This window comes from Apus apus, chromosome 1, assembly GCF_020740795.1.
Source record: "Apus apus isolate bApuApu2 chromosome 1, bApuApu2.pri.cur, whole genome shotgun sequence".
Lineage (NCBI taxonomy): Eukaryota > Metazoa > Chordata > Aves > Apodiformes > Apodidae > Apus > Apus apus.
The window spans coordinates 190,942,845-190,966,750 of record NC_067282.1 but is presented as its reverse complement, the minus strand read 5'-3'; the positions used below and the strand labels follow the sequence as shown (position 1 = coordinate 190,966,750).

Sequence of the window (23,906 nt, the reverse complement as noted above, 5' to 3'; positions counted from 1 at the left end):
ACCAAAGATGAATGAAGTTGAAATGTTTGGCAGATGAGATCTATGTTAAAGCATGGAATTACTGGAAAAAAATTAAAGAAGCCCCTTCTGAGAAAAGCAAAGCTTTTAGACTTGCATAAAGGGAGAATCTATGAACCTGGCAAAAAGCAGTTTGGTTTTCTGTGTGGAAGACATATCCTTTCTGTACTCCTTGTAGAGGCAGATGGCAATACTGCATAAATACAAGGATTTCCTCCATCTCTAGCATGCAAAGGACAGAAATATGCTGCTTACAATCTCAATTGTCAGACACTATCTGGATATTTCTAAGTTACAGAAGTGACCACTGTTCTTCTTTTCTCTTCTGTGAAGTGACCAGAAATTAGCTAAAGCAAAAATATTGGGAATTACAGCTTTAACATGCAGGTGTTGGCACTTAAAGCAAACATGTTCACTGTTGCCTTTGAAGATAAAGGTTTGTACCTCTTCCTGACAGCATGTAAGGTGATATTTCAAGCAACCTGTTGATCAGCCTGGACCAAAATCCCATAGGAAAGTATGGCATTTCATAAAGCCTGATGATAATTTCTGAATTTTCACAGTGGGGAAGCTCTATAACAGGCCTGTGATCAGACAAACTGAAAGAATAAAAATATAAGACAGCATCTAATTATGTACTTTATCCAAACTGACTGATGACACACATTATTTGTTATGTAAAATGCATTATTTATTAATGAATGAATTATTCAAAGGAGCAGGGAGAAGACAGATAATGTAGATGCTTATTCTGCTTGCTTGTGCTACAGTGAAGTTCTGCAATTTAAACCCGACAGAACCTAACAATCATATTTGTCAAATGTAAATGTGAGAAAAACCTGAGACACATAAAAGGCAGGTAAGAAATTCAGATAAAATCTTCCTGCACTAGGAATTTGAATAACCTAGAACGTCAATCAGTGCAACCATACAAGACTCTCTCCATTCAGCAAATTAAATACATCAGGGAAATCTAGAACTGAGGTGGAGAAACTGTGTTACCTGCTTCAGATAAAGCAAACTAACCACATTGAAATTCAAAACACTTTTTGTCATCACATTTAATAATAAGACTGTTTGGAGGAGATACTCTCTCTGAGCAATTTGACCGTGGTTCTCACTCCAAGAATATAGGCTATAGGAATTAATGGGTATCTTTTTATGGCAAGAAATAATCTGTAATGATGGCACACCATGATGTAAAGCTAAATTATAATCTTCCTGTTGTAGTCTCAAAGCATGATAACTGTAAAAGAAATATTATCCTCATAAAGCATTTTATCATTACAGATTCCATTTACCCGCCACACTTACATGATGTAAGCTATGTTGCAAGATCAGCTTAACATGTCTCTGAAAGCATTTACTCAAATATAGTGTACTAAGCATATATCATGCTTTCATACACCAGATTGCTTTGATGGTCAGTTAAACTGGTTGGCCTGATGGGAAGTGTTTATTTTGATCGATCTCTGTGGCTCTCATTTGTGGGTAGCTCTTTGCTTACCTGCTTGGGATTAGTAGTTGATCCTCTCCTAATGGCAAAGCAATCTGAAACTTTTCCAGAAGCTTAAAGTATTGTGACATGTAGATCTTTGGAAACTTGCTCTTCTTTAAAAGGAACTTTTCTACATCTGAACGCTTTACAATTCCCTTAGGATATTTAGAAAAGCCTTCCACTTTCACCGTCAGAATCTTTCAAAAAAAGTAAAACAACTTCAGGTGTACAGTCATCATTAGATTGCCTTTTCCTGACAAACTTTGTGCCCAGAAATATTTCGTAGCCTATTATTTAGAGGGAAAAATAGACTCCATTTCACAGTAAACCCAAACATTTCCATAATGCTAGCCAGCAAGAAGACAGGAGTGAAAAAATGTAACCTGTCCAAGCCACTAGTGTGTTACCACTTTTCAGTAGCCTTCATTGTTCCATATTATATGGAAATCTATTCTACGAGTTAATTTGGGAAAATGTTCTCTGAAAAGAGCCTATGTATAGTGATTTTTCGTATTAGCACTTCACGCAGGCATACTGGCACTGACAACATCATCCTCTAGGTCTTTTTTTGCTCCTAACCCCACCAGCTTTAAAGACTCATTTTTGCCATCCCATTACCTGCACTGAATTAAAGGCAAAGTTTCAGTGGTTAGGAAGTCTGAATATATATGAAAAAAAAAATTCACAGAAGTAGTCAGTCTGCTCCTCTCTCGTACCAACATGTGAATCCATATGACTATTTTCCTCTGCCATCAGTACCAAGCTTACAACAACCCTTCCTCCCCAGTTCTTACTATTTCAATCTGAAGTTCCAGCTTTCACTTCAGCCTATCACAGAATTTTGCAGGATTACTTTGCAAAGGAAATGGAAAGAGCCAGATAAACCAGTCTGGGCCCTGAGAAAATTCTGGCTCATGAAACAGTAAAGACATAGTGAAGAAAAATCATTAATAAGTTACAGTGGTTTGAGACAGGGGAATAAGTTCCATGAATGTAGACAGAAAAAGTAATCAGTCTAACCTGTGCCATGATTTTACATAGCCACTTAGGATCTACAAAATACAGATCTCTTAGCTGTAATGCTGGGTCTTGAAAATGAAGAAGTACACCTGCACAAAGAATATTCTAATTAGTGATGCATTTCTCATTATGCAAAATAAACACCCTACTCTGGGCTGTTCTTCTTATGTGACATGAGACACAAGCAATCTGAATAATAAATACAGCTACTGAATTGATGTCAATATCTCAGGAGAGTAGAATGCAATCAAGGTTTGTTCAGCTTTGCCTTTATTTTCAGATGTTTTGTTAGATTTGTAATCTGACCTGGGCTTTTGCCAAGCAGCCATGCTCTCTATGGCTTATCATTTAACCTTATGAAGTCTGTGCAGCACTAAGATAAGCTGTTACATACATTCACATAATTACTGTTCTATCCAAGCTATTATAGCAATTGCATCTTTCTTCAGAAACTGTGCTGTATAACCAGCAAGTATGATGTTTTCAAGATGGGGTAAAATATATATATATAGTTACAGTAGTCATCTTTATATCATGTAATTCTTTAATTACATGAAAACCTGGATTATTAAACTAATGCTTCCCACACTAAACATTTCAGTTCAAAACTTTGTGGCAATCTTGTGCAAGATTTAAAAATGCTGGGTCTGCCTGCTGCAGATTTGCAACAAAGTGCTAAGGAATGTAAATTGAAGAGAATATTTTACCTGATTCATTAAGAAAGTGAATCGCGTGAGGAAGTTCATTTTCATCCAGTTGTAACTGGCTTTCTTGTACCAGTTCCAGCAAGCGTTTCTGATCAATCACAGGAAATTCAACTGGGACATTTTTACGTTCCAGCAAAATTCTCTTCTCTAGCTCCAGGTAGCTGTCAGGAATTAGCTGACCAACCACTGGCTGATCTCTGATCTGCAGAATTAAGGTATTTTAAATATTTTAATATTTTTAAATGCATCAATTTATTAATGTGAAATGAAGACATGAAGATATAAGGTGGGCATGTCCACTCAATAGTAGCAGCAAGAAGGAACAAGAACACTCTTTTATTGACTAGCATCGCTTCTGAAAGGTAGATGTAACTAATTCTTCTTTCAGGATTATAATATGAATGTCTTTCTATAAATGAATACTTAAAAAAGAAAACATTTCCATATTACATAGATGTGAAAAAACAATTATGACCTCTGCAAAATTCAAAGAAAAGCTTTGATTTTAGGTAAAAAGGAAATAATTCACTGTATGAACAGATGATGTCATACCTCTCAGGCTAACACAACACAACTGACAAATGAATTAAAATAATTATACCTTTTGTAATTTGTAGTATCTCTAGATGTGTCTTTAGATAAACTGAGGGGGAAAGGGCAGCAGATGAATTAAAACTCTCCACTGCTGTTAGTCAGTGGATGAGAAAAGAGGAAGAAATAAATTTGGCCAGGTTAGCAACATTTAAGAGAAACTCACTCAGGTGCTTTGCCTCTGTTTCCTGAGCCTGAGGTCCTTCCTGGAGACATCCTTTGACCTTTGATATTACCTAGAGTCTGACCAGGTTTTTCCATGGGTGCTGAGCTACAGTGCTAACTGTAGAATTTTTGTATGTCAAAAATGTAATTAGTACTTTGTGTAATTTCAAAGACTCAGAGCACTCAATGAAAACACTGAATATTTAACTCACTTTAGCTAACTTCTAAGTAGGTACATTGCAACACTCCTTTCACAAAGTGCCTACATATTTATGGAAACAACCTTCTTTCCTTTAGGCAATGTTACATTTGTGTAGAAGTCTGAACATCAATATAATTCATAACTGCAGGAGATGTAAATGTTACAGGAACAATTTTGAGGTAGCTAAGAGTGAAATGCTTTCCAGTGCCTAAAAGTGAAAACAAGAGGTGTGCACATTCTCGCATTTGTAACAGCACCAGTGTGAGGCTGGTCATAAATACAGCATTTGCTCTCTAAAATCTGAGCAGTAATTCAGAAGGAATTTGGGCTCTGCTGTGGTTTATGAAGTTCTACCATTGACTTCAGTAGCACAGGGCATCATCTTTGCTCTTTAACATGTTATAACTCTATCCATGTTTGATGGATGCACTCCTGTTGGAACTAACTGAACTTTGGTGCAGGTAGATGCTCAGCAAGTTAATCCTATTGTGTGACGCTATCAGTCAGAGCATAGCACAAAACAGCAACAAAAAGGTTTGACTGAAGACTCGGCTGATAAGTGGTTGAAACTGCATTAACACAGCAGAAAATCTAACTACAAATCAACCACAGCAAGTATCTGCAGCCATCAGGGGCCCTTGAGCTCCCTCCATAGTAGCTGGGGGTGCAGCAGGGATCTCAGGGACACCTCTTGAGGTTACCCCTCGAGGCTGAGGGGCCTCTTAACTGACACCAGACATCGATGGGTTGGTAAGTGACATTTTTTGCATGCATGCAACATTTAAGATACATATTGTGATGATAATTACATTATAGTCTTTGTATCCCAAGCTAACTTTGTGTAGTAAATAGCAGAGTATTGACTGCCAACCTACCTGTACTTATTAAATATTTTACATACCTAAATTTACTGATTGGAAGTCAATAAACTAATGACTAGATCAGATCGGTTTGAGTGACTTCTGACTCTTCACCTATGATGACATGAGAGATAATGCATAAATTGAAAAAAAAAAACCAAACCTCTATTATTTTTGCTACAGACCGGATCCTGTCTTCCTACATGCTATATGCCTGGGATAATCTCCTCATAGTGTCATTTACACCTAGACAGAGTTTCATGCTGTGGGAAAGAGAAAGTAGGGAATGACTGCTTGGGATGACTTTGGAGACAGCAGAACCATGAGTGCAGATTCTCCAATTTAGGAGGATCAATTAGTCCAAGGGGTCTTCTTTCCTGCTTTAATTCTCTTTCCTCTTTCTAGGAATAGGTTCACACTATGTAAAATGAAATCAGTACATGGAGAGTTAACTGGCTTTCAGAAACAAAAAAATCTTATTTCCTGGTCCCCTAAAATCTTGCAATACTTATTTTTGCAATTATGTGTTGCCATCCAACAAAAATCAGGTTTTATTGTTTTCTTTTTAAGAAAAAGATGGTCTCTTTTTAATTAAGTATTCTATTTATGACTTTAGTATTTGGAAAAAAAAAATAGACGAGATATTTAATAAATTAATTTTTCTAGGAAAAAATTAAATACAAACAAACCTGGTGATTTTTCTTCATTATTTTTCTGTGTGTAATGTTTTGTAGAAGGCAAGGTGAGCTTGTTATCACATGGAAAATTTATTTAATTAGGTGTTTAATTAATGTTTAAAAATGTATTTACTTAACTAAAAGTAGGATACTTTCAACATTATGAACAGTATGTAGCTTACCTTGAAATGAAGACTCTCCTTTATTATGATTTTCCGAAGTCTGATAATGGAATCAGATTCTTCTGTGGCATTAACAAAGTGATAATCTTGGATTGCTGGGAAGCCTCGCTTGTTTAACAGCTCTCTAGTAATTTTACTCATGCAGGCCTTCCGTTGCATTTCATCAGAAACATCTAAATGAGTGCCAACAAGAATGACAGGGGATGTTGAAGCTCGAGCCTGTTAGGAAGAGCCATATAGTTGATTAACTCAATAGTAAATGTTGATGTTGTTGTTTTATATTCACATAAAATGTGAGGAACTTAGTCAAAACAATCCATACAATGAAAAGACCAACTGTGTTCCCTCATTTAAATATGCCTTTTTTAAATAAGTTTGAAATCTGAAATACTGTTTCATGCTTTAATCAGAGCAAGGTCAAACTGCAACTCCATATATTAGTCTTGACTGGGTAATGTAGTAAAAGTGCATCAGCCTATAGGTGCAAAACATATTTTTTAACATACAGAGAGCTGTCTATTTCAAAATAGAAATATTTTAAAACTCAACTTTTTCTAAAAGGAAGCAGCGTAGATACAGAATTTATAGTTTGCAGATTAACAACACTGTCAGTGAAACAGAGGGACAACTGTATTTTTCATTAAAAACACCCAACAAAAGGCAAGAGTACTCTGCTAGTTGTCACTGGAACAGGGCAGCGATGAAAGATCAGCAAGTACTGCAAAGGAAAGGAGAACACACCAAAAAAAGGTCTTCATCAACACGAAACTGACTGTAACCTGCTGTCCTGTATCACTGCTCAAGGTGAAATGAGTAAAAAGACAAGTTTAACAGACAGCATCAGTGTACAAAATCTTTATGTAATTGCTACAGCTAACCATGATGCAAAAGGAAAGGACAAGTAATGCTCATCATGGGGTGATTCCATCAAATGAAAGTAGGACACTCAGAGGAGAAGAAAAATATATAGGCAGATTCTCAAACCAATTTCTCTACCACAGTCCTGGAACCTTTCCTATTAACAACAGGATGCTAAGTATACACTTAACAGCACAATTTCAAACCTGCGTCTAGTCAGTTTTAAATAAGTCAAATTCTGATTTTCCCAGAATTTACAATGGTGCAAAAGCAGGTTTAACTCATAATCTCTTTAATACTGCACTTTCCTTATTTTCATCAGTCAATTAAAAATATTTCCAGAATATACAAACCACCCTTTTGCTTATTACTCTGTACCATTTTAATGCTGATCATATCTTTCTTGTTTCATCTTACTGGTTTTATTTGCTATAAAGAGGTTCTTTTCCCCTCTCTAAAAAGATTTGTGGTTAATTTGCTGTTCACCAACAGCTCCCTGGGAAGTGGAATTCCATTCTGTCCCTATCTATGGCTTACCTTGATGTTAAAAAGCCATGGCTTCATAGCATCCACCTCTGCTTGTCCTTTGCTGAGATCATAAACAGCAAGATACAAAGCTCTTTGGGTCATAAAATGAGGGTGGGTACTGTAGAATTCCTCTTGTCCTAATGATAAAATTTTCCACTGTTTAGTACTTCCCTCATTTAACATCTTCAGATCACAAAAAGGCAGCAGAACACTTATTCTCAGATCACTAACCCACAATTTAAATTAATGCTTTCAAAAAATTATCTAGATTAACAGGAAACCAGTACTATGAATTTTAGGTGGGTACTCTCTGCTAAGCTAGTTTTCAGATTTAACAACTGGTTGCTGCAAAGACAACTTGAAAGGTCATGGTTCTTTCAAAACTCCAGTTGCTTCTGTGCTCCCTTCCTCCATCCCTTTCTCCTTTCAGCAACTTCAAAATAATACTCCTAATTTCACATGATTAAGTACTTAGAGGCTTTCTATTAAATTGTGAGGGATTAGCTGCCAGCTTACAGAATCCACTAATTTATAAGTAGTCACTGGACTTCTGATGTAAGTTTGCATGATTCTACTGTCCACAATTTGAAATTTCACAGGCTGACTCTAAGCAATGTATTAATGTGTTACAAAAGACAATAGTACCTCCAAAATCCCACACATTTAATATAAGCTCTTTCTTCATTTTGCCTTTCCCTTGAATGATCCAGTCTTTTACATCAATGCCTACTGTAGCTTTTGCAGAGCCCAATTCTGTTCGTTTGCATTTCATGAGTTGTTGTAGCAGGGTGGTTTTCCCACTGCCAGTGTTTCCAACAATCATGAGTTTCATTCTGTTGTAAGGTACAGCCTTCTTCAGTCGTTGTTGGAGAAATCTGGCACAAACAAGTTTGCAGAAGTCACAGAAATGTACAACAAAGAAAAATACCACAGAACTCAAGAGCAAGGAAAAATGTAAAACTGTATCACTTTATTCAAATTTTCAACATCTGTTTGATATTACTGGGATTTTAACAGTCTATTCTAATTTCTGATTTGAAAGTTAAAGCTTAATTCAGAATTTTTGTTTTGTTTTGTAATTACCCAAAAATGTGTTATCTGCAATGTACTTGGGAACACAGGAAATATATTAGAAATAACAGGTAAGCACCATTTAATGCATGACTTATAGAAGCAGCAAATTCAAGAAGTAATACCATTATAGCTTAAATCACTATAATCTATTTAGTATGTGTTCATCGGATGTGACATCTTCCACAGAGTAACATGCTGGATTTCATATGACAAACCACCACATCTTTCCAAACGGATATGTTGTTTTCTCAAGAAAGCAAACCACAAATATTCAAAGGGCAACAAACCTGATAATGTCTCTGGCTTTGCATCCCACATGTTTGAAGTCTAAATTAAGATGGAGTCCTTCCAGAGGAAGATCCCAGATTTTGGACAGTCTTCCCATTTCATCCGGAAAGAATCTCAAATCGGGATTGTGACTTACATCCAGAGAAGTCAAGTTCTGTAGGAAGCCAATCTGAGGAGGAATCTATGTAAAAGAACATTTAATGGGCAATTAAATGTTAAAAAAATGTATAAGCATGAATATATTAAATATGTAACAAAACTAGGTATTATTTTTACTGCTAAAATTTTAAAATAAACAGGTCTAATATCCCACAATAATAGACAAGAAACCTCATAATAAATTCATTACACAAGCTGATTACATGACACATTCCATGCAGAAAAGCTTAATAGAATATTGTGATTTTCATTCACAGGAAGTACTATTTGGACTTACATACCAATTTCCTAGTAGAATTAACAATTATATGAGAGGTGACATGAAAATCAAACGAACATTGAAAAACTGCATTCAACGGAAAAGTGATTTCATTTTCTTTAGGTAGAATCTTACACTTTACCTCTTTTAACTTGTTGTGGGACAGGTGTAGCTTTTCCAGCCTAGACCACGCACATGCCTTTTCACTCAAGTCCAAGACATCTATTTGATTATGATTAAATAAGAGCTCCCTTAAGTTTGATGACTTCCAATGCATTGGTCCAGGCAGGCTTATTATCTTGTTTTGGCTTAAATCTACTGACCTCAAACTAAAAACATGAAAACAAAAAATAGAGAAGTTAGCCAATGGAAAAAAAAAAATAATTGAGATTAACTGGAACTGAATTAAGTTTTAATAAATAAACAACTGGATTAGATATCAGAAAAGACAGTTTTCTGACAGGAATGTAGACAGAAGAAGATAGAGAATTAATACTACAAGCTAAGTAGTACAACTACCTACTAAGTAGGTCTTCACTAGTTTAGAAAAATTATAAGAAAATACCTATGATTGATTGAGTATAATATTCTTCCAATATATTTTTTGGTGAATGAAATTGCCTGGTCATGAAAATAAACATCCACACTGTACTGTGTGGATTTGTTTCAGACAGCTAATTAAAGAGCCACTTTAAAGTGTACATATTGTGATAACAGTCTATCTCCTTCTTCTGTCTATGATTTGTAGACATGCATGGCTCTGTCCAGATTAGTAGAAGACACAGATAAATCTGGTTCACAATCCTGCAGTGCAAATATTCAGTATTTAAACTGTAAACAGTATAGTTAATATACATTTATACCCAGGTAGAGAGTTTAGCTCAGGATTCCAGTTTGAGGTGAGTGCAGGACCATGCAATACACTGTTACATGCAGCGTCTAACTTACTAGAATAAATGTATTTTAAAAGCTAATTGCAATCTAACATAATACTAATATATATTTTTTAATAATAATACATTTAAAATTTAAAAAGAAGGCAATGGGGAACTTCCTGGTATTATCAACTTTCCAGAACCCAAGAGCCCACTTATAAACCATGGAGTCTCACTAGGTGATCCAAACTGCTCTCTTCCTTGTTCTCAATTTACAAGACCAATGTCAGATGGTATGGATACCTCACTCATTCATCAGAATGTTTCTATGAAAATATGGTACGTTCGTAAATACATCTGTGTGCCTAAGTTACACAGTTCAAATACACATCTTTAGGAACTACATAAAAAAGGACATTACACATCTGTAAGTCATCTGTTGGACAAATACTGTTTATATTACTGTGGAATGTGAGGGATGCAAAAAAAAAATCCATGCAACTCCTTATTTTTTTATCCAGGTTGGGAGATGTAGAACCTGAAAGCTGCACCTTTTTCAGCACATCCATTAAATGTGCTTCTGTGGATATAAACCTTAGCATGCTGAAACAGGGCAGTATCACGTTAATAATGACATACTCTGTGTCAAGTGGGTTAATGGAAGTTCACAAATCTGTGGGTCTGCCAGCTCCATGGTTCCATCAGCACTCACATCTACCCACATATATCAGATAACTGATCTGATCATCCCTTCCAAGCACTCCTTTCACAATCTGATTCTAGTGACCTGTTAAGGTCAGTAACTTCTATTAAAAAAAAAAAAAAAAAAAAGCAGAAGTCTGATTTTCACATGAGTAATACTTTGAAGGTACAGCAAAACAAATGTCACATGCACCTTTATCACAATTTCATCTAGAGGAAGTGTCATTCTTTGAGAATAAATATCTTGTGATATTTGGGAAGTGAAAAACTAATCTCAGTAGCAAAAGTCTGCAGAACTTCATGAAAAGAAAAAACTGCCAGTATATTTTTACGGTTGGTTTCAAGAAAATAATAAATTAATTATGGTCTTCTCAGCAAGAATTGTCAGCTTCAACACTCAAGCAATACATTTTCAGTAACAATGACTGGAATCTGAGGAAAAGAATTTCTCAAAATAATGAATGTGACTGATTTACTTCAGTTAAAAGCTACGAAGTTTTGGATTTCACCTGTTAGAGAAGATTTCCTGAAAATCAGTAAAATGTGGCAATTTCTGCTTAAAAAAGGTCTTGCCACCAGATTTTCTTTATAAAAAACTTGACATTAACTTCAATAAATAAAATAATAACTTACTGTGGTAGAAGAAGAATTGCTTCTGGAACATCAATAAAACAATTCTGGGATAATTTTAAGCTTGTTATGCTGGATGACAAGTCAGGTATTATTTCTAGAGTAGAAAAAGAGGTTAATTCTACTGTTTTTCAGAACTGTTTCAGAACAAAATTATTTTTAAGACTGGAAATTTCTAAAATCAAAGACAGACTAAAAGTTCAGTCTACTACCTTTATATCTGGGTCCTTGTATAAGTCACCAAAGGCAGAACCTGATTTTTTTTTTAAAGCTTTTTTAAAGCTTTTAAAGCTTGTATAAAACTAAACTCCCAAAATGAAAGAAGTTTAGATGTATTGACTTTTATCACATTACATACTGTTCTACTTCTTCTCATACTAGCATTAAAGACTGAAATAATCTTACTTACACTTTACTGTATTACAAGTATAACACAACATTCCCAGAATTCACCTAGTGACGGGCAGGTTTTATGCATATACAAATGACTCTTACAGTTCAGCTGCATTTAATGTAGGTGTAAGAGTAACCTTCTGAAATACTGTGACAATAACTTCAAGATAGAAGATTTTATGTCTTGAAGACCGAAATAAATTCTGAGAGTAACTTAGGAACTTCTGCAGTGTCCTTTATGTAATTTGTATTTTTCATAGGTAAATTGATTTTTACACCTTTGCATAAAATATGCTAAGGCACTGAAAGACACTCCAAACTCAATTAAACATCGGGTTCCAGTGAAGCTGATCTGCTCTGTGGTATCTCAGCTATCTGTACCTGGCTTGGATGTACAACTCAGGAGCTATGGAAGACCTGCTTTTTCTGGACCAGAAGCTGTAAGCCAAGTGGAATACTTCAGGGCATCTCAAATAACACCTGCGCTCAGGCAAGTGCATCAAACATTCTGTCTTATTCAGAAGACAATGCTGGATGACCTTCTTTGGGCACCATCCAGGACCTCAATGTCCTTCTTGTAGTTAGGGGCCTAAAACCAACACAGGATTTGAGGTGTGGCCTCACCAGTACAGGGGGACAAACACTCCCCTAGTCCTGCTACCCACACTATTGCTGATACATGCCAGGATGCTTGTATGATGTCATTCAGAACAGTATTAAACCTGCATTAGTACTAGATTTGCAACCCAACTTTGAATAATTTCTCTGCCTTGAACCTTCCCCAACAGCATAAACAATCTCAAGTACACTCAACCATCTTTATAGCATCCACTACAAATGTAAAACCAAGATGAATTACATCGAGCCAGATGAAATGTTCATCAAGCCCCACTGGAATTACACTGCTTCCAACAGTGATCAAAAGCTGATGATTACACAACAATATAAAAAAAGACAAGTGTATGTAGTATTCTCCTCTTCTGTACTCCCAAGGCTCTGAATGCTGATGGTTAAGAAATTTAGTGACTTGGAATAATTTCTAGAAGGTGGATCCTATTTTCACAGACACTTACCAAGAGCATTCATCCTGGCATTGAACTGCTCCAGTTTTGTGCAGCCCATGAAGACATTCTCAGCAAGGGATGAAATATTGTTCTTACTAATGTTTAAAATTTTCAGTTCTTTCAAACATATGGGTGAACATAAGCAGGAAATTTTGTTTCTATAATAACAAGAAGAAAAAAAAAATCCTTGTTTTTTTCAGAAACTAGAAAGTAGAAGGGTACTGATCTGAAAATACCATCCTTACATTGGTAAACAAAAAATGAGACTTTTATCTATATGAAGACTGACCAGTCAGCAAAAATACTGGTATATGTGGAAACATGGAATAACATGACTGATATTATGACTCTTTAATTCATTTGGAGAGCAAATGTCAGAATGTGCTACAAAGTGTCATTTCCTGATTCCATACTGGAGCTCAGTCCCACAGCAAGGACTGCTGCATCTGTGACTAGTTCCACTTACTAAAGATGTGTGTTTGCAAGATTCTTATCACAGAATTATTATCAAACAAAGAAACAAAAAAAGAATGGAATTCCATATAGGAGATACAATTCAGGATGAGTAGATAATGCTACAAACAGTGTATTCTGGGAAGAACACCACCAGAAAGAGACAAAAATCCTCAAAATACAGAGGTAAAAGAACCATGTAGCACAGTTTTTCAAGGGTAATATCGCTAATAAAGTTCAAAATAAAGCTAATGAAGAAATGCAACAGGATTTTGAATTTAAACCATTGCTTTTGTAGGTTTGATTCACATGATACATATGTTGCTATTTTTACTCTGCATCAACTTCTGTGTAAAAAATATCACCATCTTATTTAAAATAAGTTACAGGGGATGAATAAGACAGTAGCTACAGTTCACAGAGCTATCAATAACAGCATTCTTAAGAATTTTGTATGGGTGCAAATTATCTCACTCACAGACAAATAGGATAAAAGGTGCTGGTAAACAAAAAATTACATATTTCCTTGCTTCTGTAATTTTAAACATACCCATACCAATAAATACAGTTCCACAAATCACACCTCCAGAAAACCTTTGGTGAATGTGAAATACAGTTGAAACGGTTCTGTATACAGAAAACCTAGCTGAATATGTTAGACAGCACAGACAATCCCCTGGATGAACAGCATGGCAGTAGAAAAAATGCTGAACTACAACATTTTTAGTATGTTACTGAAACTGCAGTGCTATCACATTTGATGTAGACCCACAGAGAGTCTCACCTATTGTGTAATAAAACACTGAAAATTGTAGCAATTTATACATTTGGATAATAATGTCAGTGTTTCACCACTGATTAAACAATCCTTTCTGTGCTATAACCATAATTATTCTGGATGACAAATACATTATTTTCTGTTGGTTTTGTTATGCTACAGTCCATTTACCCCACTCACCCTTCTAGCAATAGTTGTTCCAGATTTTCAGCAACATTTGTAAGAAATTCAGGAATGCACACCAACTGATTGTATGAAAGATTAAGTTGCTTTAGAGTTGGACATCTGAGGTATGGATCCAAAGCAAAGGAAGGTCCAATGTCATTTCGAGAGATATCAAGATTTGCAATACAATTCATTTTCAGTAAATAAGTTGGAAAAGAAGTAAATCGGTTACTGTGCAAATCCAGGTAAGTCAAGCATTTCAAGTTCTGAAAGAAAAGGATAACTTGTTTTTTAAAAGTTAAATGAAAATAGAAATGTATAGGTTTCAAAGTAAGTTATATTTTAAGCAATTTATTAATTTACTTACATTTCTCTCGTTAGAAAAAGTAGCAGAAAATAGCAGTCATACCAATGTAATCCACAATATTTCTATTACAGAATAAAATATAAAGCATTCTTCAAAATTCATTAGCTCAGTTTTACAGTTTAACAGATAAGAATTGCCTTCAGTTTCTGGTTCCATTTACATTATGATGTTACTCAATATAACATATCCTAAAGCAGTTCTCTGTAGTAAATGACTTACAACTGTTCAATGAAAACACTTTTACTTCTAGCTGAATATAAATCCACTAAATGAAAATTGAATGAACATATGAAGCACACAAAAATATACACCCAAATTAATAAGTTCTAATGTTATGGGCACACTGTTAGAGACAAACAATTTATTGTAACTAATCTCAACTAGTATTACATAAAATTGTGCAGAATCACCTCACACAATTCTTCTGGAATGTTTGTAAGAGCATTTTGGTGGAGCTCCAGTTTCTCAAGATGTTCCAGATGACTAGTTAAGCAGCTGTTCTGGCTGATGGCATCAATGTTCTCCAGGTCATTTGATGAAAGATCTAGTGATTTAATATATTCTTTCTCTGAGATCAATGAAGAAAGACTCTCTGATGGTTTTATATACGGTGAAAATTTTGAGATGCCTTCTATTAAAAAAAAAAACATGGGGAAAAAAGCGTGATTTCATTTATCATGTAATTAAAATTAAGATAAATCAACTTGGGATCTAAATATGCACAAGATAGTGTATGTTGGGATACTGGTTAAGATTCAAATCCATGAAGACTTATATTAAGAGAGAGAAATTTATAATACAGTAGGGAAGAGATGGACACTTATGCACTGCACAACAGAAGAAGCTTTTGAAAGTTAGCAAGGGAACTACTAATGAAATGTTTAATTCTACATAAATTATTTTTGAAGCCCAGGAAAAAAAATAATTCCCTATATGTGCATTACTTGTAATCCACTGTAGTATTTCCAAAATATATCCTCTTTCCAAACAAATATAAAATCTAACTAAAATCTTTGCATGGTATGCTTTTGAAAGCATTAAGGACAAAAAATATATGTTAATATATGTTAAATTGTATAGCTTACTTACTAGGGGATTCATCTGAAGGCAAGACTTTTCTTCTTTGTTTCATTAATGGTTCATAATCTGAGCCAGGTCCCTGGAAAAATGACAGAAAAATGAAAAACAGTTATGGACATAGAGAGATATATGAAATGATCCAAGTTCAGTAAATTTATTTTTATTGTGGTTGCTTTTTATCAGAACTTCGAGGGGGAACAGAGAAAAACTGAACATTTCAACTAAAAATAACAATAGGTTACATCTATTTAAAACTTACTGATCCCTGCAACATGAAAGAACAGTAAATTTAAAGTGCAATGGAAGCAGTGTGGTTTTTTGGCAACTTAAAATTACTTTCATTAGCATGGGGTGGTAGGATGGAGCAGGATATTATAAAAACTAACTTTCCCTAGGGAAACCAGTCTCTCCAGTTTCTCTTTACAATCAAGGAAAGACACAAGCTCATTTCAATGAAACCTGACTTTGATTTGTCCTCTTACGTTTTCTTATGGAATTGGATCTCTCCTCATTGATCACAGTAGTACCCTGAAGATCAGCTTCACTAAGGGGCCTTTAAGTCTTTGTGAAAAGGCCCAGAGTTTCTATATCTGCATTTGAACATCAGACTGGAAGTGTGAGTAATTCACAAGAATGTGTATTTTTTATTGATCAAATACTTTTGGTGAAATAAACTCCCATCAGTACAATGACCTGGAGCACAGTGGTTACACAGCAATAGAGGGAAATATTAAACAGCAACAGTGAGAAAAGAGCTCATATGGCTCCTAATGCTTGATTATTAACAGCTTTGCTGTGGGCAACACAGAGTGGCTTACAAGAAGCTTGGAATGAATAAGGATCTGACTTACCACAGAGTAGGAATGTCGTGGCAAAGTAGGAGAACCTCTTTGAAATGCCATTTCCCTACAATATAAATCAGCAACTGCAATGGAATTGGACTTCTTTTTTTTCAAAAGTGAACCTTCACTTCCTAGTACAAAACAATAATACAGGAGGACAACTAAATAAGAAAATGTATTTGAAAATGAGGCTCAGAATTCAACTGTAACATAGATGCTGACATATAAAGGACAGATACATTTCAAAAACATCAATATTGGCAGGATTTCACTGGTCAAATCTGTATGCAATAGGCCAAGAGTGTTGTCAACATTTTTTAGAGTAGACGGGCCACACTAAGCTGACATGCTCCAAATATGACCTGCAGCTTATTACACTGATACATTTAAAAATTCCAGCAAGTTGGCATTATTATACATGTTTCTTAACTCATCTTTGTGCTACTGCAGTGTAAATACCTTTCTAAAACAGAAAAGGTTTGTATTTTAATAGATAAATTTGCACTCCCACATTTCTTGAGAATGAAACATCAAATGCCACTCTAACTTTGGTGATTTAGGGTTATTGGACCCATTTAGTGTTCCTGTTCTTAAAAGCTACTTTTAAAACTCTTAAAATCAATCTTAGAAAAGCCTGTATTTTTTTTTAACCACAATTTACATGACTCAGCAACTTTTCTATGTGGGGCAACAAGGAGTACCTAATATATGTCTGTGCTACAGTCCTACAGAAATGAAAACTGTGCTGAAGGATGTAAAGGAAAAGAGCAAAACAGAACAAAAAAATGCTTAGGATTCTATAAATCCAAAATTAAAATTATTTGTAATATCCAACAATTTTAAAACAACAGTGGCATCTGAACAAATAAAAGGCACATTGTAAATTAGGGCCACTGGCTCTTACTATTAAGTTTTCAATATTATAGACAGAAATGCTGGTTTTTGTAAGTTAAAGGCATTCAGATTTCTTGACATGGTTGCCAAGAATGATGTCCTACTGAACACCGACTTGTCATTGACACTTTCTGATCAATTAGGTATCCTTGGGACAAGGCTTGTTTCACCTACTTTATTTGTCAACAATTAAGTCTTCTATACCAGACTGAGTTGTGGGCATTTTATTTGCAGATAATCCAGGAAACAGGGATTTCTAGATTACAATGCACCTGACTTCATGAATGAGACAAATTCTGCTCTTGAAGCACTTGGTTTTTGCTATAGGCTATAAAGGCAGCACACGAGAATAGCTCAGACTAAGACATCAAAATAGTCAATATCTAAATCTGATTGGATGAATCCCACTCTTTCTCTCTACAAGAAACTGAGTGCATGAGGAACTAATTTTAAATGTCTTAAGGTCCTACTTTAGTAGATAAAGACATACTTACCATAACCCATTTTTAAATGTTACCAAAAATCAAAATTTTAGATAAAAGGTGTGGGTTTTTTTTAATGGGAAGTGTTTTATCTCAAAAACAAATAACTGATTTATGGCTATAGTCTAACCCTGGTACACTAGATTTGGATTATAAAATTACATTTTAAAACCCAAACAATTACCTTCACTATCAATATCATCACTCAAAGGAAATACACTCTCCACTAATGGGTCAGAAATGAAATTCCAGTCATAGTTTTTATCCACTCCATCTTCAGAGAAGTTTAGATCAGAGGAGGCTCTTGATCTATCTTCTGAAGTATTCTTCATCTGGAATTTAAGCACCATTCTTGCCAGTGCAGAACCTGCATCTGTAAGTATAAGAAACCAAAAAGGTAGCATATTCTCCAGAACACCAAATAGCTTTTAAAAAAGGTAACAGAAATAACTGTTTATCTTCAAAGTTTGACAGTTCTTCTATAACCAGCTCAATTCTCTGAAGAGATGCTTAGTTGAAGGTTTTGATGTAAAACACATATAGTACCATCACAACATTTTAACACATTTTGTACAGCAAATTCTATATATACTCACTTTGTTTTCTTAGTGGAGTAAGTTTATCTGGGAACAAAGGAATGAGCCAGGAAGGTTCTAGTCTCCCAATACCAAATCCTCCAAGACATATACTGCTGTTGGCAACATCAAGGCTAAGCCTCTTCAAGAGCAAGCTGATGATTTGGCTATCTCCTTTCTTTATACTGATGGTTAAAGCACTCCGAACGTCCTGCTCTCGAGCACCACTGGCTAATAGCAATTCCACCAATTTAGGATTATTTCCTTTCTCACAAACCTAACAGGGAAAAGCAATTTAAAAAAAATCATGTGAGGCACTCAAACAACAGTTCCTACTGCATTGAGAGACTTGTCTTCTATTCAGATTCATTGTACTTTTAGGATCATGTCTCTTTTTCAATTACACAATTCCGTACCTCTCAGAGCATACGCCTGCCTGAGTTGGCACCTGAGTGCCAACTCCCATTTTCCTGAGCTTTCCCCAAAATATAACAAATACCTGAGTTCTGTAATTGTAATTTCTACCATGAATAGAAATTTCTACCATTGATGCTTGTTCATCTGATACACAGATAACATGGCAAGATAACATCTAAGTGTATTTTTTCCACTGTAGAGATAAATCAATGGAGTTGCCACAGACTGTGTGCAATCACTGCCTCCCTCAGACTGCCAGTTTGCCTACCTCAGACTCCATGGATTGATGATTAGGTCCAAACTCACCTGCTCTGCCAGCAGAAGTGAATACTTACTAATTCACTTCAGGCAGTACTGGTGGGGTTTAAAACACTGAAGCAAAGATTAAGAAAGGCTCATAAACACTGTTTCTCAAAATAATTTTTAAAGGCAGACACATTTGGCCCTTATAGGTAGGTGGGAACAGCCTCTCTCTGTTGGCATGGCTGAATCCAGATGGGATGTTTGCCTATGCCCTTATTTCAGACACCAACGTATTTCAAATAGTTGATCCTCTGGATGTGGCCACTGTCTGGATAAAGCTCTTTTCAGCCAGTGTGACTGCAGGCATTCCAAGGTGTTTTATTACGTTAGCTGTGTTGATAAAAAGTCAGAACTTTAGCCAGAATGGTTAAATCAGCACAAAACCTAATGACTATATTTATCTTTAAGTACAACACAAAGTAAAAAAAAATTCCACCATTCCAGGGGAGCATTTTTAGCAAACTCAGCAGGTCTAGAACAGAGTGGGACTAAGTGCAGTGAAACCTATCTGTGTACAGTGCTGCCTGCTGGTGCATCTGAACTTTGGCAAAGAAAGAGCTGAATTCAGAATACCAGCTCATAGACCTGGGTTCTAATGGGCTTGATATCATCTATGCCTCATTAGTTCTGAAAAAATGACTGGGAGCTTGCAAAGCTTGAGCTTAAGTGTTCTTCCTCAAAAATACTCCAAAGCTAAGTCAGTATTTGAATGAATCCAGGTCTGCATCTGAACAGGATAAACAATAGGAAAGCATGGACTTTAAAGTGAACTTGCATCAGAATGGAACTGGCAGTGTGGGCACATTCTAGGTGACAGGGACCCTGTGAGCTTCAATAAAGTGAAGGGTGTTTCAATGAACACCAGACTGAGCCTGAAATCACCATGAGTAGCAATGGTTAACACTACTCAGGTCACAGTTAGAATACACCGGGCATGTTCTGCCACTGGCTGTGTTCTGCCAAGTATATGTTTACATGAAATGAGAAAGGAACCCAAAAGCACAAATCTTAAAGCAATAAAATTATGTATTTTCATATATTACCTGACAGATCAAAGAACTGGTCTTTGTCTTCTTATTAATATCAGCTCCCAGTAGAAGCAAACATTCAGCCATAATACTATTGTACTCAATACAAGCTTTTTCCAGCATCAGATTTTTTAAATCATCATTTTCAGCTATTTTAGCAAAACATTTACAACACAGGCTTTGAAACTGAATGGGAAGACAAAAAATCAAAGTTACGACAAAAAAAGCACCAACATTTTTCAACTGAGCAGCTGTCAAAAGAGGGAAGATACCTGTCGATCTCGCTGGTCAGTGAAACACATAGACATCTGGTAGAAAATGACTGTGTCAAATGATTCATGTACCAGTAGCTTTGCAAAACAAGGTGACAAATCAAGAATTGACAAGATTGCATGAAATCCCTAGAACACAATGAGAAGATTGAAATAGGCAGTGTTAAAAAGTGTCATTAAAAACAGGTCATGCAACAAAATAAAATTTCAACCAAAAGATAGATGCATTAGGTGTTTTTTTTTTCTTGCTTTTAAACATGGAATAATTCATAAATTGGAGAAGATTAAAAGCCAAATTATGCACCATAATATCTAACAACATCCTGCCTGGTAGTGACAAATATACTTGTGACTTCCTGGAAACACAGAGAGGAAACAATCTCTTTCTAAGGATATGGGATGAAGATACATCCCCTGTCCCAGTGTGTTGCTCTGTAATCCTTGAATTTGAAAAAAATACATAGGCTAAACAAAACATTTAACAAGTGCACCTAAAAAAATTAGTGAACTATTACCTCATGATTCTGCAACCAAAGTTCACCCAGAAGGGTGAACTGAGTAAATTACAGACTCTTTGTCCAAACATAATTGAGACTAAATCACTTACAGTAACTTCCTTATTTCACCACATTGTTTTGATTTCTCTCTATACTGGTTGCTAAGCTAAACATGGTAGGGTTGGAGTAAAAACAGCAGTAAAGAAGAGAAGCTGTACTTGTGATCATATTGATCTGAAAAAGAAGTACAGAAACTCTCACAGAAAGCTGATCTCAACAGGCAAGCTCCATTCCTGTAGAAAAATGAAACTGGCAACAAACAGGGAAAGGCTCTAAAGCAGAGGAAACAGAACTTTCAGACAAGGAGGACAGAAAATGTTTACAGAGTAAGAACTCTCCATCCAGTCAGAAGTAGATCCAAAGTCTGACAGAGTATTCCAGTAATATCCTTCTTAAATACAGCATTCCTACACTAAGCTTAGTGCTAGTGAACTGGGCTAAGAACTAAGTTATTTTCTTTTACTTTTCAATCAATACTATAATGATGGTTACTTCATTAAATGGTTATAGACTGACTGAATGATGGACCATGACTTGAAAATTTTGTTCCAGTCTGCAGATCTCAGAAGCACTAGATAAATACCTAAACATATGCTTATGTATTCTGGATTGAATATATGCCTCCAAAAAAACCATCTCTACGGCAATCATACTGGTTTAACTTTAAAGGCTTATACTAATCTAATAATTGCAATAAAATAAAAGTGAAGTAACTAAAATACAGACCTATACTTCCAATATAGCTACATTAAAATAATTTTCTAAAGTTTTGCCTTTCACTTCCATCTTTGCATGTTGAAATAACACATACGTGCATCTGGATTTCAGTGACCTCTTTAAATCGTCGCAGGGTAGAAACCAGAACAGTTGACAGAACATGCATAGTTGCAATACACAAACTCCTCCTTGTAATCAAAGAGCGTAGAAGACTTAAACCTAAACACTGTATGTCTAGAAGAAAAAAGAAAAATTGAGAATTATGACTATTCAGACATTCTGAGTGGAATAAACACACGTCCTAAGTAGTGTCCTATTCCTAACATTCCACAAAGTTATTTGCATAAGCTATTACAGGGGCAGGCACAACCAAAGAGTGGATGAACCTGAGGATTATGCAGTACTGCAGTCTTTTCTTGCCATGTAACTTACATCCCATCCAGTACTAAAAAGTGTAATACACAGGTTACATATCCTGTGGTGAATCAGCTCCTCCTACTACACCATTCACATTTAAGAACACAATACCTTCCCTACCTTGTTCATCTGGATACATCTGTAGGGTGTGAAGCACAGTGTCAGTAGCTCCTTGCTGGGTTAAAATTTCTAGTGCACCAGTGCACTCACAGACAGAACCAAGTAGTTTTAGTCCACACTTCTGAATGCTAGGATTTCCAATAAACTAATGGGAAAAAGAATATAAAATCAAATCAAGTTTGTTCTGCATACTCATGAAGGTGACTTGCTACGTATTATTTAAACTGAATTCATACCCATTTTCAGAATGGTTTGGGTTGGAAGGGACCTTAAAGATCACCTAGTTCCAACCTCCCTGCGTGGGCAGGGACACCTCCTGCTAGAGCAGGTTGGTCAAAGCACCATCCAATCTGGCCTTGAACACTTTCAGGGAGGGGACATCCACAGTCTCCCTGGGCAACCTATAACCTCAACAGCAAAGAGGCTTTTTCTTAAGGTTGTTCTCCAAGAACAAGAAATTGTTGCTCTTAAAGTATGTGTAATTACAGCTGACGTGACAATAAATACTAATAATCACAATTTCTAAGGTTTCCTTTTCAACCATCAGTTTCAGCACTCTTAACACCTCCAGATTTTTGCCTTTGATTCTGAAAACATTCACTAGCTAGTTTTCTAATGCTGAGAAGGATGTTTTTTTCTTAAAGTTTTAGTACAACCACAAGTTCACACCATTTTGATGCAGGACAAGGAAAGTAAGATAATGTACTTTTATTGTGGTTAGAAAGGAACAAAAATGTGATTCTCTGAGAACTGGCACAAGTGATAAACATGGTGGCAACTAAAAAAGCTATGAAAAGAAAAAGATACAAAGCACCATACATATTACCACACCCTATAAAGATGTAAATTTTAGTTATATAGCTATTAAATAGGTTGATTCTGATTATTTTTCCCAATTTCCCACCCCTCCTAGATGGAGGAAACCCAGATGAGGTGAAGATCTTAAAGTGTGCGTATCTGTCATAGTGACTTGCAAATCTGCAAAATTATTTCAGTGGAGTCATGTCCATCTTCCCCTTTATTCCTTTTATAGTTTTTCATTAAAATATATTAATTTCTAGCCCTTCTGGCTGATACTGTAGTACCCCAAAACACAAACCAGCTAGGTCAGAAAAAGCAATCAGGATGGTCACAAAGCACTGGAGATTTTGATACATTCTGAAGTAAAGATTACTTTGCCTCCCTTATTAACTCCAATATCCTGTATCTTCAGGTCAATAAACATCCTTTAGACATTATGGAACTCTCTTGCCGGTACATTATTTCCTCTGACTTTTATCATAAATGTAAGAGAGACACATTTCCTTGACTGAAGATGATTGGCAAGCCTAAAATTGTTGAGAGACTTCTAAAACATTTCTAAAAAAACTCGTAGAGATAGAATTTTTCTGAAGGCCATGAAGTTAAATGTTTCTTATTACTAGGATTTAAGGTTAATTTGCTGTGCAGAGTGCCTAGTTCTTCCTTTGTTTAGACTGGGTCTCCTTCATCCTTCACTTTTCAGCTTCCCCTTTGACGTACTGTGATAATTCTGTTTTCCAGTGGCTGGAAAGTTATAAAATTGAACAGTCAAAAGAGGAGACAACTGAAAAACTCTGTTCTGTTGAAAGCAAAGGCATGTGAATCCATGAAAGCCATAGTAAAGAACCATTCAGTTCTATGTGCAGTTGAGGTGTAGGTATGAGGACA

At 35.6% G+C, this 23,906-nt stretch overlaps 1 protein-coding gene across 7 annotated transcripts in view; it reads right to left on the bottom strand.

Annotated features, from left to right (window-relative positions):
- The window catches only part of LRRK2 (leucine rich repeat kinase 2), a 70,159-nt gene that overhangs the window by 20,534 nt on the left and 25,719 nt on the right, over positions 1-23,906 (bottom strand). For 6 of the 7 annotated variants that reach the window (XM_051615567.1, XM_051615558.1, XM_051615593.1 and 3 more), the window contains 21 exons: positions 22,218-22,362; positions 21,775-21,914; positions 20,407-20,535; positions 20,150-20,320; positions 18,408-18,663; positions 17,996-18,184; positions 16,445-16,566; positions 15,603-15,672; positions 14,924-15,144; positions 14,162-14,412; positions 12,760-12,908; positions 11,297-11,390; positions 9,229-9,415; positions 8,668-8,849; positions 7,952-8,181; positions 7,316-7,443; positions 5,921-6,139; positions 3,244-3,445; positions 2,537-2,625; positions 1,526-1,713; positions 463-617 (listed from right to left, as the gene is read on the bottom strand). In XM_051615567.1, the coding sequence (XP_051471527.1) occupies positions 463-617; positions 1,526-1,713; positions 2,537-2,625; positions 3,244-3,445; positions 5,921-6,139; positions 7,316-7,443; positions 7,952-8,181; positions 8,668-8,849; positions 9,229-9,415; positions 11,297-11,390; positions 12,760-12,908; positions 14,162-14,412; positions 14,924-15,144; positions 15,603-15,672; positions 16,445-16,566; positions 17,996-18,184; positions 18,408-18,663; positions 20,150-20,320; positions 20,407-20,535; positions 21,775-21,914; positions 22,218-22,362 (3,517 nt within the window). The remainder of the gene's footprint in view (positions 1-462; positions 618-1,525; positions 1,714-2,536; positions 2,626-3,243; positions 3,446-5,920; positions 6,140-7,315; positions 7,444-7,951; positions 8,182-8,667; positions 8,850-9,228; positions 9,416-11,296; positions 11,391-12,759; positions 12,909-14,161; positions 14,413-14,923; positions 15,145-15,602; positions 15,673-16,444; positions 16,567-17,995; positions 18,185-18,407; positions 18,664-20,149; positions 20,321-20,406; positions 20,536-21,774; positions 21,915-22,217; positions 22,363-23,906) is intronic. The other variant, XM_051615575.1, reaches the window with a different exon arrangement.